Below are 15,561 nucleotides of genomic sequence, written 5' to 3'. Positions count from 1 at the left end.
CCCCCCCCCCAATTTTTTCTTTCCTCTACAAGTAAGGCAAGCAGGGATATTTAATTTGTACAATGTAATAATTGGGTTATGTATGTATAATGCCTATATCTAGCGTATTGATAAAGATAGTAGCATTAGCAATCACTCAGTCTTCAAGTGGATTGGTTGTACATTAACACTAACCTGCTCATAAATGTGAAATCCATTTAATAAAGCTTATTTTAACAGCCTTCAAGCATTCGAAGTAGCATGTTTGATTCTGTGCAGTTTCAGCCATCAAAAAGAAAAGAAAACATTGTAACAAAAGTTTACTACCAAAAAATGTAAGTGAATATTCAGTGAGAGCAGGCAGCGAACAGTCCATGATGGTAATAGCTTGTAAGTCTATGAAAAATAGTGTTAGTTAGAGGAAATGAACTGATGGTGCAACCGATTACACAGAAATTTTCCATGAGGGAAGGAGTGAAGTCCATGCCTGTTTACTTAAAAAGTGGGCTGTTTTTTTTCCTCAAGGGCACCTGGTGATGCAACACTGGATGTCTGTAACAGTAAGGGGTTGGGCTTCCTCTTACTTCACTGTCTGACAGAGCATCAATGATGACCGTTCTGCTTTTTTAATGCCTTCTTTGAAGACTTGTTAGATACTCAGAAAAACTAGGCAAAGCTGTGTCACAGATACAAAAACATCCACCTGTGATCTCTTAGTTACGCTGCAATAGGTCTAGGCTGCTGGAGGATTCCCATGATACCTTTAGTACTTCTTCTTCAGTCACCTTTTTCACCTACTATGTGTCTACACATTTAATTGTTTGTTAATATTAATCTCTGCCTTTCTTCCATGCCTTTGTCCTGTCTTCATCCGCTCATCCTCGACCGGTAGCGACTTAACAAATTCATGGTGTATGCTTAAAGCCTGTCCAACATGTTCCAAATATTCTCTGATCTGGAAATACAAGCTTGATGGCTGCAGCACTTGAGATGTAATTGATCCACAAATCCTTGTGTACGCTCCTGTGCTCATATGTATCTGTATCACAATAAGCCTTCACAAATGATAACCAATTTAATTATTCTTCTCAAGTAAATAAACCAAAATATAGGGTTTCTATTAGTGAGTATATGGTGAAGAGAGATACTTATGATCCCCTTTGAAAATCATCTAATGCTTAGATTTCACCCACTGATCATTCACTTGTGGCTCTTGGCCTCAACTAAGTACTAAGTACTAAATTCACTTATGTATGGACTCACTGATACTAACTATGGGTTAACTGACTAGTTTTACAGCTTGTTTTCTTTACAAAAGTTGCACTTGACATAGGCTGGTTGTTGATTCCCTGTGGGTCAATAGCAGATAACGCTAAGAATTGATATGACTTCAGCTTGTTTTCATGTTTCTACTTGACTTACTCACCCTCACATGACTACAGGTTATTTATACTAGCTGTGACCCTGCACTTTGCACATCCAAGGGTCCCATTTCCCTAAAGTAGGTAGTTGTAAAAGGACGCTGCTTGCTACAATTTAACCACGAGCCTGTTCAGTGATCATGCTGCTTTTTAGAAGGCAAATAAACAGCCGAGAAGTTGCAAATAAAATGAAGAGCAGAAAAGAAAGTAAAACTTTGACAGTCAAATGGAAACTGGTTAATGAGGTGGCAGGGAGTGCTGAAAGGAGGGTGAAAAAAGAAACTGCAGAGAAGCACAGGGGCAAGAGTGCTATGAGGCAGCTGTGTGTGTCAGTTTTCTCGTATTTGTGTCGTCTTGTGTTACTGTGAAAGTCCACTGAGGAACGATGACGAGCTCATGGAGACGGAGACAGACAAAAATGGTTAAAAAGGAAGAGAAATCAATCAAATGTTCAAGTATGGCTTGAATATAGCCTCAAAAAACATACTCTAAAAGTTAGCATGAAGTAGGCAGCAGATTTTCTCATTTAGAAGCAACACTATCGAGACTAAACCGAGCGAAAAATAACAACTTATCACCGCACGCAAAACACCATAGAGAAAAAAACCATAAAGGTAAACTCTAATCTTTGCGATTACAGGAGTGAATTACAGCGTGGTAGACTAGTGAAAGCGAAAGAACGCTCAAAGAAACTTGTTTACAAGTGAGCCTTTGGGGTTTGAACATTAAGCCAAAGCACAAGTGCCAAAACATGCCAAGCTTCAAATGGCCATTTGTTGCTGGCGCCAAAAGGGAGTCAATCCCTAGACTACAGACGCCTATGTACAGCCTGGTACACAAGTGGTTTTGCTCTCTGTAGGTTATTTCCCCGCTCATGACACCTCTACTATGAGCCTTTGTCTCACTTGTGGCTTGAAGTTATACAGTGGGGCAAAAAAGTATTTAGTCAGCCACCGATTGTGCAAGTTCCCCCACTTAAAATGATGACAGAGGTCAGTAATTTGCACCAGAGGTACACTTCAACTGTGAGAGACAGAATGTGAAAAAAAAATCCATGAATTCACATGGTAGGATTTGTAAAGAATTTATTCGTAAATAGGGTGGAAAATAAGTATTTGGTCACCTCAAACAAGGAAAATCTCTGGCTCTCACAGACCTGTAACGTCTTCTGTAAGAAGCTTTTCTGTCCCCCACTCGTTACCTGTATGAATGGCACCTGTTTGAACTCATCATCTGTATAAAAGACACCTGTCCACAGCCTCAAACAGTCAGACTCCAAACTCCGCCATGGCCAAGACCAAAGAGCTTTCGAAGGACACCAGGAAAAGTATTGTAGACCTGCACCAGACTGGGAAGAGTGAATCTACAATAGGCAAGCAGCTTGGTGTGAAAAAATCAACTGTGGGAGCAATCATCAGAAAATGGAAGACATACAAGACCACTGATAATCTCCCTCGATCTGGGGCTCCACGCAAGATCTCATCCCGTGGGGTCAAAATGATCATGAGAACGGTGAGCAAAGATCCCAGAACCACACGGGGGGACCTGGTGAATGACCTGCAGAGAGCTGGGACCAAAGTAACAAAGGTCACCATCAGTAACACACTACAACGGCAGGGAATCAAATCCCGCAGTGCCAGACGTGTTCCGCTGCTGAAGCCAGTGCATGTCCAGGCCCGTCTGAAGTTTGCCAGAGAGCACATGGATGATACAGCAGAGGATTGGGAGAATGTCATGTGGTCAGATGAAACCAAAGTAGAACTTTTTGGTATAAACTCAACTCGTCGTGTTTGGAGGAAGAAGAATACTGAGTTGCATCCCAAGAACACCATACCTACTGTGAAGCATGGGGGTGGAAACATCATGCTATGGGGCTGTTTTTCTGCCAAGGGGACAGGACGACTGATCCGTGTTAAGGACAGAATGAATGGGGCCATGTATCGTGAGATTTTGAGCCAAAACCTCCTTCCATCAGTGAGAACTTTGAAGATGAAACGAGGCTGGGTCTTCCAACATGACAATGATCCAAAACACACCGCCCGGGCAACAAAGGAGTGGCTCCGTAAGAAGCATTTGAAAGTCCTGGAGTGGCCTAGCCAGTCTCCAGACCTCAACCCCATAGAAAATCTGTGGCGGGAGTTGAAAGTCCGTGTTGCTCGGCGACAGCCCCAAAACATCACTGCTCTCGAGAAGATCTGCATGGAGGAATGGGCCAAAATACCAGCTACTGTGTGTGCAAACCTGGTAAAGACCTATAGTAAACGTTTGACCTCTGTTATTGCCAACAAAGGTTATGTTACAAAGTATTGAGTTGTATTTTTGTTATTGACCAAATACTTATTTTCCACCCTGATTTACGAATAAATTCTTTACAAATCCTACCATGTGGATTCATGGATTTTTTTTTCACATTCTGTCTCTCACAGTTGAAGTGTACCTCTGGTGCAAATTACTGACCTCTGTTATCATTTTAGGTGGGGGAACTTGCACAATTGGTGACTGACTAAATACTTTTTTGCCCCACTGTAGTTAAATTAGGTTTTCTTGTAACAAATTGTCAAGGCCTTTTAATTTTGCTGTTTATATTTCAGCACTGACAGCCGCTTGGTTCAGTTTAAGATGTGACAAACGATGAGGTGGGAGTGACCACTCTGATTCACTCGTGCTTTGACCCAGTGTTTCAGGAGCAAAGATTTCCAAGGCCACCTTGTACCTGACTGAGCCACTAGCTTTGACAAATATGCAGTAATTAATGCTGGCGGGATGGGAACAGGCTGTACTGACATCATAAAACTCTAATTAGCCTACTGCAAATACAGCCCTTCCGTATACTACACCAGTGGTTCTAAAGCTGTAGTGTGGAGGCAAGGCAGGTAGAGTACAGACAAGCAGGGAAAAAATATGAATATGAAAGTCGAGTGAATACGAGGTTGTTGATGCTGGAGACTTTTTTTCTTTTTGGTTAATGATGGTTAAAAGTTGTGGTTTGTAAACGTTTGGCTTTTGAACTGGGACATGCCAGAAAATCCTCAAAATCCTGTACTACTGCATTCATGTTTCATCTATTATTATTAAGTAATCACACCAGTCCCCAGTGTCTCTTTAATGACTTCCTTTTATAAAACTGTTCCTGGCTTTCTGTCTCTGTTGCAGGGAGATAAAATTAATAAAGAGTGATTTATTTTGAGGAGTCTACAAATGACTGGTTACCTATTCTAAAAACGCCCTCCTCACTGATTCACATGTGTTGAGTCGGTAAATATGCACAAGTAGATTAAAAAGTAAGGCTAACACCGTATCGAACAGCCGATCAGCAAATGAGGGGCGGCGTCTTTGCTAGTGACAAAGTATACTCAACATTTCCGGCACTAGAAAAGGAGCCTTACAGTTAACACTTTCTAGGGAAACTTAATGATGACGAAGACTGCTTGTTATATGTGTGGATTTCATGCATGTTTCTGAATGTATAAGTGCGCATGTAGTTCTGTTAGGTGTCATCAGTTGCTATGAGCTCGCCCCCGTTGACAACCCTGTCGCCCACGTCTCCATAACTAGATTTACAGCTACAGTGACCTACTTATTGTAGAACCTGGTCCAACTTTGGAAAAGCAAGCGTTTGTGGGCACTGCTAGCCAAAAGTAAATAGTGAGATGCACAACCGTGTCTTTACCTGCTGCATGCAAAACATAATCCATCTTTTTCATTGAATTACTGTTTAAAAGCTTTCTTCTCTCACGCTGAGGCTTGTATCATACCCTTGTCTTAAGGCATAAGGATCAGGTGTGTTTAGATTCAGTTATCTGAACATTAAACTGCTGAAAATATGATATGTAAGTGAAGTGTCATGTGAGTGCAGACATTTCACTTTTCGCTGCCAGCACATTTTAAAGAGCCCCTTACTCTGCCTGTGAGGCCCTGGTGTTTGTTGCTGCCCTTTGGCATATTAAGTTTCAGATGTGCAAACCTCATGGCCGTTCATGGCTGCTAGTGGAAATTTCCACTTCTCTTCATACAGCATCTTGTGTATTATAATGCTGAGGGCTGATAACAAGAAACTGTACAACAGATTTAAAAGTTTAGGCGTTGTTTTAAAAGCAATTTGGTGTTTATTTATATAGGTAACGTTTTTTTAAATTTGTTAAGCTTTTAACTACTTTTTCCTCTTTGGAAGCCAGTAGCAGTAAAACTCACCAGCTGCTGGACAAAAGAAAGTAGAAACATAGAGGGATCATGTGGTACTTGTTCAAAAAGGTTCAGCTTCTATTGATCAGAAGTTCAAGGCAGGATTGTGGGTGGTGGAGGTGGGGTGTGTCCTTTACGTTTAAGGTTTACAAACTGTGAGTTATATCATTAATAAGTTGCACAATGCTCATCAGGAGGTGTGGTAATGAGCGAATGGAAAGGGAAGGTTCCTATCCTGGGTTGTTCATTGAAAATATTAGGTCTGTATCCAAGGGTGACCCTTTTTAACGTTCTTATAAGGACTTTATTCTGTACTGGCTACATTGTCATCTGGTTTGTTTTAGTGGGTTTAACGTACGTGTAGATTTTTCTATCAGGCTGACCTATCAGACTCAAGTAGATGTGAATGTTTTACAGTGTGAAACAACTGCATAACATTGTTTTGCTTTCAGTCTGTTGCACAGATAAATCATGAGTCACTGGCTTACTGGAAAAGTTTCTTCATGGGCTGCAGTCAGTTAAAAAAAATCCCAAAAAAGTTATGAAATAGTTTAAAAGTTGAAACTGCCTGCCAGCAGAGATGAAAAAGTGCAGTCTGAGACATTGTCTTTGCTCCTCTCTTAGTTAGGAAGTTGATGTTATCCCCAGGAGAAGCACAGTGTTCCGACAAATGGGAAGCAACAGCTCTCCCATTATTTTTTCCGGCTTGTTTTTGTCTCGGGTCTAAGGAGAGCTGTTGCTTCAAATTAAACGGAGTTGAAAGTTTGTGATCAAATCAGAATCAGGCTCAGTTGTAGGTAGGAACAAAACAAACACAGACTACAAATGTACACAAATATCTGAAGTTTCATTGATTTTTTTTTTTCACGTGTCCTTATGATGATTTGCTTTTGTAGAAAATTGATTGGAAACTTCCCAGTAAGTTAGGCAACACATGTTTATCTTCATTATATAAAACTGTGGAAACAATCTGAGTTAAGTTTTTCAGTTTTCTCTGGTTAGGGAAATGTTCTGCACGTGCTGGCTGGCTTTATCAGTGCTCGCTTTATAATTTTACTATGTTTGTATAACCATAACAAAACAAACAAACCATGGACTCGATTGTAGTTACATTTATTGGGAGGTGCACACCAGGTTACGTAGAAGGTTGCGGCGTAGGGTTAGGTGGGGTTGCACTTATGGTGTAAGTTACGACGTAGATCTGACGCACAAGTTTAATTTGCGTGTAATTGTTCCTCTTGTCACGTATTACATGGTTGTTGTTTTTACAGTCTGCTGCTGACATTCGTGATGTTATGTGCCCTGTGTATTGTGTTTAAGTACATCCTGCTGACACAAAAACAACAAATTCTGCAGATACACCCCGATAATGTTGTTGTTTTGTTTGTTTTTTTAATCCCATGATTCGGCAGACAAAATGTATCCTTTGTGTCCTTTAGTCATCGTGCTGCGGCACTGTACTTTGGGCATTGTGCAGTCAGTTACGCTAAAATAGTCGTGTACGTAACCGCTTGACGATAGCGATGCGTGATTCTGCTACATGTGACACGCGTCACAAGCTTACGTGTGTTCAGCATTAACGCAAAATACTGGACATTTCAGTGTTCAGTTGTGAACATTTTATGAGGAATTCCTTTGCTTGTCATGCCTCTTCCTGTGTGTATTCATCCCCAAGATGTGACATTAAACTGAAGAATTGTGGTTGGTCGTGTGGATCATGCAACTTCTTGAAATAAACTCTGTGCAAGAATATGCTGTTATCATTAGGAAACCCACATATAGGAGCTCAGTGTGGAGTAACTCTTTCTAGTCCCATCGCACATGAATCTGGACAATAAAATATCAGAGGTCAGACAAAAGGTGAACATCAAAAGTCATGTTTTCCTCATTTGTACTTTGCACGAATTCCTTTCTATTTTACTCTTGATGAAAATAGAATAATTACTTTTGCTTTGTTTTTCTTCAATCGTGTCTCACAAAGCCATGCACAAGGAATGTGAAGATTTTCCCACTCATCTTCATTTCCAATGCAACTGCAGTGTGCATAGCCTTGTTGCTGGTTACATAATAGGGTGAGGCCGTGTAAAAATGTCTGAGGGAGACAGGCAGGTGGTGAAAGAAAGGGAGGAATGAGGAGAGCAGATACATTTAATACAAAAAGAATAATTTATATCACCCAGTTCACACTGGCTCCTTTTCTAATACTCTCCTGTGTTTGACAACGTGATGCCGCTCCCCCTCACGCGCACACACACACACACACACACAAACAAAATTGGAGGTATGTAAGTTGTTGACTGCAAGGGGGTTATATTTCAAGATCTTGATGTACCCACGACCCTGTCAGTCAGCGAATCTTGATACTGAAGGGATGCTGCACAGAGTGAAAGACACAGCCTCATGGTTTAGGGCAAAAGACTTCTTAAACCTATCTTTCAGTGTGATCGTATTAGCCGTGACCAGCATACCTAAATGACACATCCCAGTAACCAGATCCCTGACCTACGTGTCTCTCATATAGCAAGCAATAAAACCATATCTGTGCTGGATTTCAGAGAAACAGAGTTAAAGTTCAGCGCTTGGGTCACATGTCAGTTTATGTGCTTTTGTTTACTTTGCGATATTTAAGAACTGTGGAAATAATTGTTTTTAGTCTCATTATTGTATTTAAACTGTTCCCCATTGACAAAATGCCACTCTTTATGAATGACATTTAAAAACTTAATAATAAAAAATAATACTAGACGTATAAAAATATATAATACGACTAAATACTAGTTTTCCAAACTGTAGTGTTTTAGTTTTATTCCAATTTTCCAGCGTCTGTTTTTCCAGATTGTGCTGAAGACCTCTGTCCTAATTATCTACTATGAGGAACAGGTTTGTCAGTGTGTCGCACTCAGATTTCTCCAGAGGTGTTTGCGCAGCATGTTTCTGTGGTTAGTTAAGCTCGGGTATGATGCTGCGGCTGTGTTGGTTGGACAATGTTGACCAATATTGGCCTGATATGTCAGACAGAAGCTTTTTTTTTTTTTCTTTGAACTTGAATGCAGATAAAGGAACTGTGTCTTACAATAGTTACAGTAGTTTGTCCACTTTGGCTCCTTTGTTTACAAGAGTCTCACAAATAACAGAGCATGCGTCACAATGCGGTTTGGAGTTGAGCCGTGTCTCCAACCTTCCATCTCTACAGTTTGTAAGTCGGAATTGGCCCCAAAGCTTCAGTTTCGGCTCAGCTCTTGTTAATACAGAGAAGCCAAAAGAGTCGGAGAGCAGAGAGGGGCTCGAGTTTGGCAGGGAGCCTTTATGAACAGGGCGCAGATATGATCCAAACAAGTCAACAGATGCACTCAGTGAAAAGGCTCTCAAGGACACAGCATGGCACTTTGTAAAGGCCTGTGTTACAGATAGATGCACACTTTTCTGCTCTTCAGCATGAAAGCACCAATAGGGTATGTATATGTGAGTTTCTTTATTCTATATTTAACAAAAATATAAGTGATGCAGTCTGGAGATAATTTCATTAACATGTAGTTGTGTAACTTGGTAGCTTGAACTACTCGAAGAAATTATTCTAACTGTGTGAACTGACGCAAGATTGCAACAGAGGACTAATCTTGTAAATGAAAGTGTGTGTTTTGTTTTCAAGTTTTGGAGGTGTTTCTGGAGGTGCTTCTCACATTGTGTCAAAGGTACGCAGCACAGAGGCATGTTTGTTATCGGATAACAAGAGCATGGTTGCCTGGACTTTGTTTGTGAAGAAGACAGTTGAGCTCGGGGCTTGAGTTTTGCACATGCGAGGCTACCAAGCTTCAGTTAGCTGGCAAAATTCTAAACTGAAATGTCTTTTTTGCTGCTCGTTCATGAATGATTAAACTCACGGGGCCACCGGGAGCCCTATGAGTTTAGGATATTTGAAATTGAATATAATAGACTTTCCCTGATGTTCATGTAATACTCTGATCTCTACATGCACCACAATGTTTTGCAGGCCAGCAGAGGAAACTGTTGTTAAAGTCACAAGAATTTCATTCAATTTCAAAGTGTCTTTGGAGGAAAAAACAAACAAAAAACTCAGTTAGCTTTTGAGTTCAATAGCCTCTCTTCTGAAGACAGCACGCTAGCTTCATTCCTTATCTAAGCTATGCTTATCTTAAACGCCAGATTCCATCCTCTGGGATGTGATACTTACACATACAATTTGGGCTCAGTTTCCTCTGCGATACTACTCAAGCTTGACCTGGCTGTTGTGCCTAATATTTGGGACATTTTTCCCGTTTCACCCCCCTTTAAACTGGTGACTCCATGTGCTCAGTTCACTCAGAGCTCTTTATATTTAAGGGATAAATCTCGGTCCTCGTAGCTTTTACAGTCGTTTTGTAAGCTGACAGTTTCAAAGTCATGCTGAGCCACTGAAACATTTGTTAGGAGAACATCAGGTCCTTTACTTCTCCTGTATCATAAACCATGTGCCTTGCATTGCTCTTGTGTAAAGCTAGAAAGAGACGCTGTGCCAACCACGTTTATGTATGGATGACTTGCCGTTCTGGAGCAAGGCAGCTATCATGATTGCTAATACCAGCTGGAGTAATGTCATGTAGAAGCGCCTCGAAATAAAGCTAAGAAAGTGCCCACCATATGGAGGTGACTCTGTTATGTAATAGGAAGCTTTTTTTGGGGGAGGGGGGTGGACAGTTATACAGTGAGCGGGGGATTGTTAATGGCCTCAGTAAAACCTCCAAAACTTTCCACTCGGGAAGTGTACAGGAATGAAGCCTTTAGGGAAGAGGGAGGAGCACAAGACACGGGTCCAAAAGGAGCAAAAGTTATTCCGGTCCCCCCTCCTCATCTTCTGTGGGTAGGCTCAGACATGCCCAGTCTTGTCCTTTTTCATAAGTTGAGTAAGAGCACTTGGCCAGTTTATCCTTGTTAGTGTTCCTTGGATTTGATGGATTAAGTTTATCAGAAGTACAAACATGGAAGAAAATATTAAACAAAAGTTGCCTGCACATGTGTTTACACTCTTTTTAAATTATATAAATTACATAAATAAACAATTTTCTCTGTTCTGTTGCCTTGTTTTGGTAGAAACAAAGCTTTAGTGGTTCGATACCAAGAGGTCGTGAATGCTATAATGTCACAGTTGTGCTTTCTGAGTTGCCCTTTATTACTCGTTGCATCATTGCCCTGCTGTTTGTTTTCATTGCAGATTCTGAGGTTTAAGTTTACCTTCATGCAGGATGGTTTTTGCCTTTGGACAACAAGTCCCAGTTAACCCGTGTTTTATCATTACATTGTATTTTACATCACTTCATCAAGGTTAACTAATTGTAACACTTGGTATTATGGTATTACAGTTAAGCAGCACTTCTAAAATGATGACATGCCCTCAGCTCCAGCTCCTTAGAGTCATTTAGTTTTCTTACTGGTACAAAGGGTTTTTCTTTCTGTGGACTGTGTTGGTGTCTGGAAGTACTTATGTCCATTTGTGTCTTTCCATCCAGGCTATCCATGAGCTCCGATTTCCCACACTACAGTTTCAGGATGCCAAATATAGGGTTCCAGAACCTTCCCCTTAACATCTACATTGTGGTGTTTGGGACAGCCATCTTTGTCTTCATCCTCAGCCTCCTCTTCTGCTGCTACTTAATAAGGTAAGAGTCATGCAGACTTTAGCTTGGGATCAGCGGAGGATTGGAATTTTTATAATGTGTCTGTGTGTGAGAGAGAAATGGCTGCTTTGCCATGCGGGTTTGTGGCATAAAGTGTCATACAGGCAACATTAGTGTGTGCATAAGATTAATCTGGTGCTAGTACCGCATGTGGTCTCTGAAAAGCTAGGATGGAAGATACAAACATTTATTAATCATTTAAAGAGATACATTGTTGTATTTTTTTTAATACATTCATTATTTATTGATTTTTGTGTTGGTATTTGTAAATCAGTTAACCTGAGAAGGCTCCCAGATTTGCCTATACAAATTCATTTACATGTGCAAATTAGGAAGCAAATTCCAATCATTACTCTCCCATTCCTGTAAATCAGCCCCAGCAGGCTTGGAATTTGCGCGCACATTTGTAATTCACACAGCTCTGTCCAGAAGAGGTTGTGTGAAGCTTGTTTTCGAAGACGATGGCGATTTAGAACACAGCGTACCACTTGACCACCAAACCATCAGAGCCAGTGCTCATCTGACACTTGAAAACTGTCATTATGCAACGGCACGATAGCTCTTTCTCTAGGTCTGTTTGCCTCACATTCATTCAGAATTCCCCTTGTACTGTTTCACTTTAGCTCTGTCCATATTTTTGCATAATGTGAGGAGATGTTGAGTACTGAAAATGGCTTAATGTTAATGAGTTCTTTATAACTAGTAATTCAGAAACATGGAAATGCTTGTGCATACGTGCGAGCTGGTTACATAACATGACCTTGTAGCCTTTAACAACATACTGTATGGCACTTGTCACTGCTGCTTTAGGCTGAGATTTTGTGGGGAAAGAAAAAAGCTCTTGTTTTCTTCCTTTTTTTGAGAAATGTGTGTTAATAAGCATTTGCTAATAGTTTTCTCACAAGTGGGGAAAAAAGTTTCAACAGCACAGTTTGGAGAAAGTTTCTCTGATATACATATATAACAATTTGATATCTTAAAAAATATTTAAAAATGGCTGATATCCAAAGTGGTTTTTTGATACATTATGATGATCATGGCACTACATGTCAAAGAAACTAGTAATAACTTTTTTTATTCATTTATTTATTTGCTGCTTTATTGCCACTTAACCTAACCTAAACCTTTAGGATATGCATTAAACTTCCACTGGTGTTTAAACATGTTGCTTGTAACTAATCTTTTTTTTAAGCCCCTTTGTAAGCACAGCATCTTTAGTGTAATTATTTCCTTTAAAGGAAAATTCAGAGATTGCTACTTACCAGCTACATCTACACTAATACGTTTTCATTTTGATACGCTGCTTTTGACAAAAAACCATCCCTAAACAGATGAACACTCATCTGTTTAGTAACGTTACGAAAACCATCTCTGGACTTACTGAAATGGTTAAAAGCGTACATCGCATAACTGTTTGTGTTGACAGAAGTGGCGTGAACGTGTTGTGATTCATAATCCATGTTGAAGTGTCCAGTTAGCCAGGGCTGATGTCTTTTTGTTCTCTAGAGTAGGTCATGAGGTAGAGGACAGCAAATACTAACTGCTTCCAAATGCGTGTCTGGCTGTCCAGATGAGGCCAATTCTTACTATAGCATTTAGTACCAAAATTTAGATACTCGTTTGCAATCATCCTAATGGTGCGATCTTCATGGACACGCAGCCACAGCAACGCAACAGACTTGGCAAAGCAGCTGAGACACTGACAAGTATCCAACTGTTAACGTACATATTAACCAGGCCAGTGCACACAGTTAAATGTTACCACACAGCCACATGTCTTTTCCGTTAAGTTATCATTGAGTTAGCGGCTGTAGCTAGTTAATAGAAAGATAGCAGTAATGTTGGAGCTGGGCAAGTCCTGCTTGTCTGTAATGTGAAGAGACAGCGTAATGTTCATTTAACAGAAGAACAAAACAGGATGTTTCTTTTGGGGAGTTTAAAACATCCCCAGCAAGGGCTGTGCAATATGACCAAAATCTCATATCCCGATATAAGAATTTTATCGTCCAGATAACGATATAAATCACAAAAATGTAACATTTTCTGTCAATTCTGTGAATCTCGGGCAGCTCGACTTGCGGGAAGTGTTTCCAGCTGCGCGTCCTTTACCCGGAGTCGAGTGTTTTAACCGATGCATGAAACGATACATTTTTAGACATAAGTTGTACCGGCCGCCATTTTCTTTGTATTTATTGCACGGCGTGCTGCGGGTTGCCTGTTCTAACGTTTGAGTCTAAGGTTTATTTTTTAGCACCTGCTGGCTCTTTTTTACTTCTCATCCATAAATAATCTGCTCTTTCACGTGATTCAGTTTATTTTGAAAAGTCTCAACAGGATCTTGAGCTTTATTGTGAAAGGTTTATGTGGAACATAAACAAGCGGACACGCGATGGTTTTACCGTCGTTGTTGCTAACGACAACGCATAAAAACAGGCGCTTGTCCGTCCATAGTGTGGTTATATACAGTGTTGGGAAGGTTAGTTTTAAAATGTATTCCACTACAGATTACAGAATACATGCCCCAAAATGTATTTTGAAATGTATTCCGTTACGTTACTCAATGAGTAACGTATTCTGAATACTTTGGATGACTTTGGATATATTATCATGCTTTTTACAACTGCATGAATGTACTGTTGCTGTGTGATTTATTACTATTACTGAAGGTCCGTGGCTCCGAACCGTAGTAAAGGGACCTCTGGCTAATACGTTGGTTCCGTGTCGGGCTTTAAACGGTAACTGTAACGGAATACAGTTACTCATATTTTGTATTTTAAATACGTAACGGCGGTACATGTATTCCGTTACTCCCCAACACTGGTTATATAAAATATAAGAGAAGGAGAGAACTTTAAGAAATTAATATAGCCACTACAGTGACCATCAAAACGATAAAAAAAAATCTTGCCATAAACAGTTTATTTTGCGACACCACGAAACAAACGATAGCGTAAAATGAAACGATAGACGTTTTTATATCGTCATCCGATATATATCGTCATATCGAACAGCCCTATCCCCAGCCTTTACGCACTGAGCTATTCTAGGAATGACCTAGCAGGGCCGTTAGCTAAAAGATCCTAATTAGCTGGACTTGACATTAAACTGTGTTTGATCTGCGGCGCTCCTAGTTTGAATAATAAAAAAGCACAAGCTAAGATGTGTCCAGCAGCATTTTCAGAACTTTGCTGTAGGAGTCAGGGCCATGTGGACACTAGCTATAAACATCCAGAAAGTTTTGCTTTTTAAAATGAAAACGTATTAGTGTGGACATGATTTCATTCCCTTGCTAGCTCCTTTTGTAAGCCGACTGGCCTAATCAAATTGTCCCGGCTGCTGTTGCAATAGGGGTTTTATCCTAGCAGCAGCAGACTGAACACAAATAATGCCCAGCGTTTTTTATCTAAAACAGTGAGAAGCAGCAGTTGCCCAAAAATTTCTCCCCTCGCCATCTTGTCATGTCCTGTCTTGCAGGGCAAATGGTAAGTAGATTAACTCCTCTTGTGTCCTTACAATTCCTCATCTAACTGTAAAGAGACACTTAATGACTTTGATGCAGTCCCATGATTCAGTACTAAAAGCTGACATTGCCAGGTTCACTCTCTAAATGCAAATGAGCGATTTTGGCTCCATAAAAAGACTTCTAAAGATGCAGTCTCCCAAAGGGTGAATCAGTTATGAGTATATGTATAAATTTTCTCATGGTGTCCGATAATTTACAAAAAATGACACGATTGCTCCATATTTGGGAAATACTTTGTGGAGCTCTGTGGACACGGCTCACACCACCATGAAGGGGGAATCTTAAGGTTTCTGTGCAGTAAAGCATCACCGGCAGGGGCGAGAAAGGAGAGATGAAGTAACACGTTAGAGTTCACTCGCAAGATTCCAGCAGACATATACTCGCAGATACATTTTGACAGAAGGCAGACTCTCACAGAGAAACGCAACCACATCTCTCAGCGAGTCTCTAAACCATACACACACAGGTGCAAAATATGCAGTTCAGTTTGCACAAACATTCAAAGAGTCTTAAGTATTGGGTGTTTCTGTAACGTGGAAAAGGAGCACTAATAGTCGCTCTGAACAAATGCGGCAAGTATATTTGAATCTGTTAGTCATCACTGCAGTTTATAATATTCATTACGTGCTCATGATACCACAGGGCAGATGATACATGTTTTTATGTAGGTGGCACTGACTGCAGCGTAATTCTATCCTATTTGGCACCTGGTTTTCATATTAAGTATTCTCCCACTTTTGCCCACTTTTACATTGTACTTGTGGGCTAATGAGCACCCCCCCCC

The 15,561-nt window shown here is 40.4% G+C and overlaps 1 protein-coding gene across 3 annotated transcripts in view; it reads left to right on the top strand.

Annotated features, from left to right (window-relative positions):
* Nucleotides 1-15,561, top strand: part of rnf24 (ring finger protein 24) — a 31,381-nt gene that overhangs the window by 2,757 nt on the left and 13,063 nt on the right. Inside the window, exons 1-3 of one of the 3 annotated variants that reach the window (XM_005942004.3) lie at nucleotides 3,885-9,034; nucleotides 9,232-9,274; nucleotides 11,087-11,236. In XM_005942004.3, coding sequence (XP_005942066.1) covers nucleotides 11,094-11,236 — 143 coding nt within the window. In that variant the 5' untranslated portion in view covers nucleotides 3,885-9,034; nucleotides 9,232-9,274; nucleotides 11,087-11,093. Of the gene's footprint in view, nucleotides 1-3,884; nucleotides 9,035-9,231; nucleotides 9,275-11,086; nucleotides 11,237-15,561 lie in introns of those variants that run through there. The other 2 variants (XM_005942002.3, XM_005942003.3) reach the window with 2 other exon arrangements.

This window comes from Haplochromis burtoni, unplaced genomic scaffold (genome assembly GCF_018398535.1).
Source record: "Haplochromis burtoni strain Fernald_Lab_line unplaced genomic scaffold, NCSU_Asbu1 Contig_328, whole genome shotgun sequence".
Taxonomy (NCBI): Eukaryota; Metazoa; Chordata; class Actinopteri; order Cichliformes; family Cichlidae; genus Haplochromis; species Haplochromis burtoni.
The sequence above is the reverse complement of the archived record's forward strand: the minus strand, read 5'-3'. Positions and strand labels throughout refer to the sequence as shown.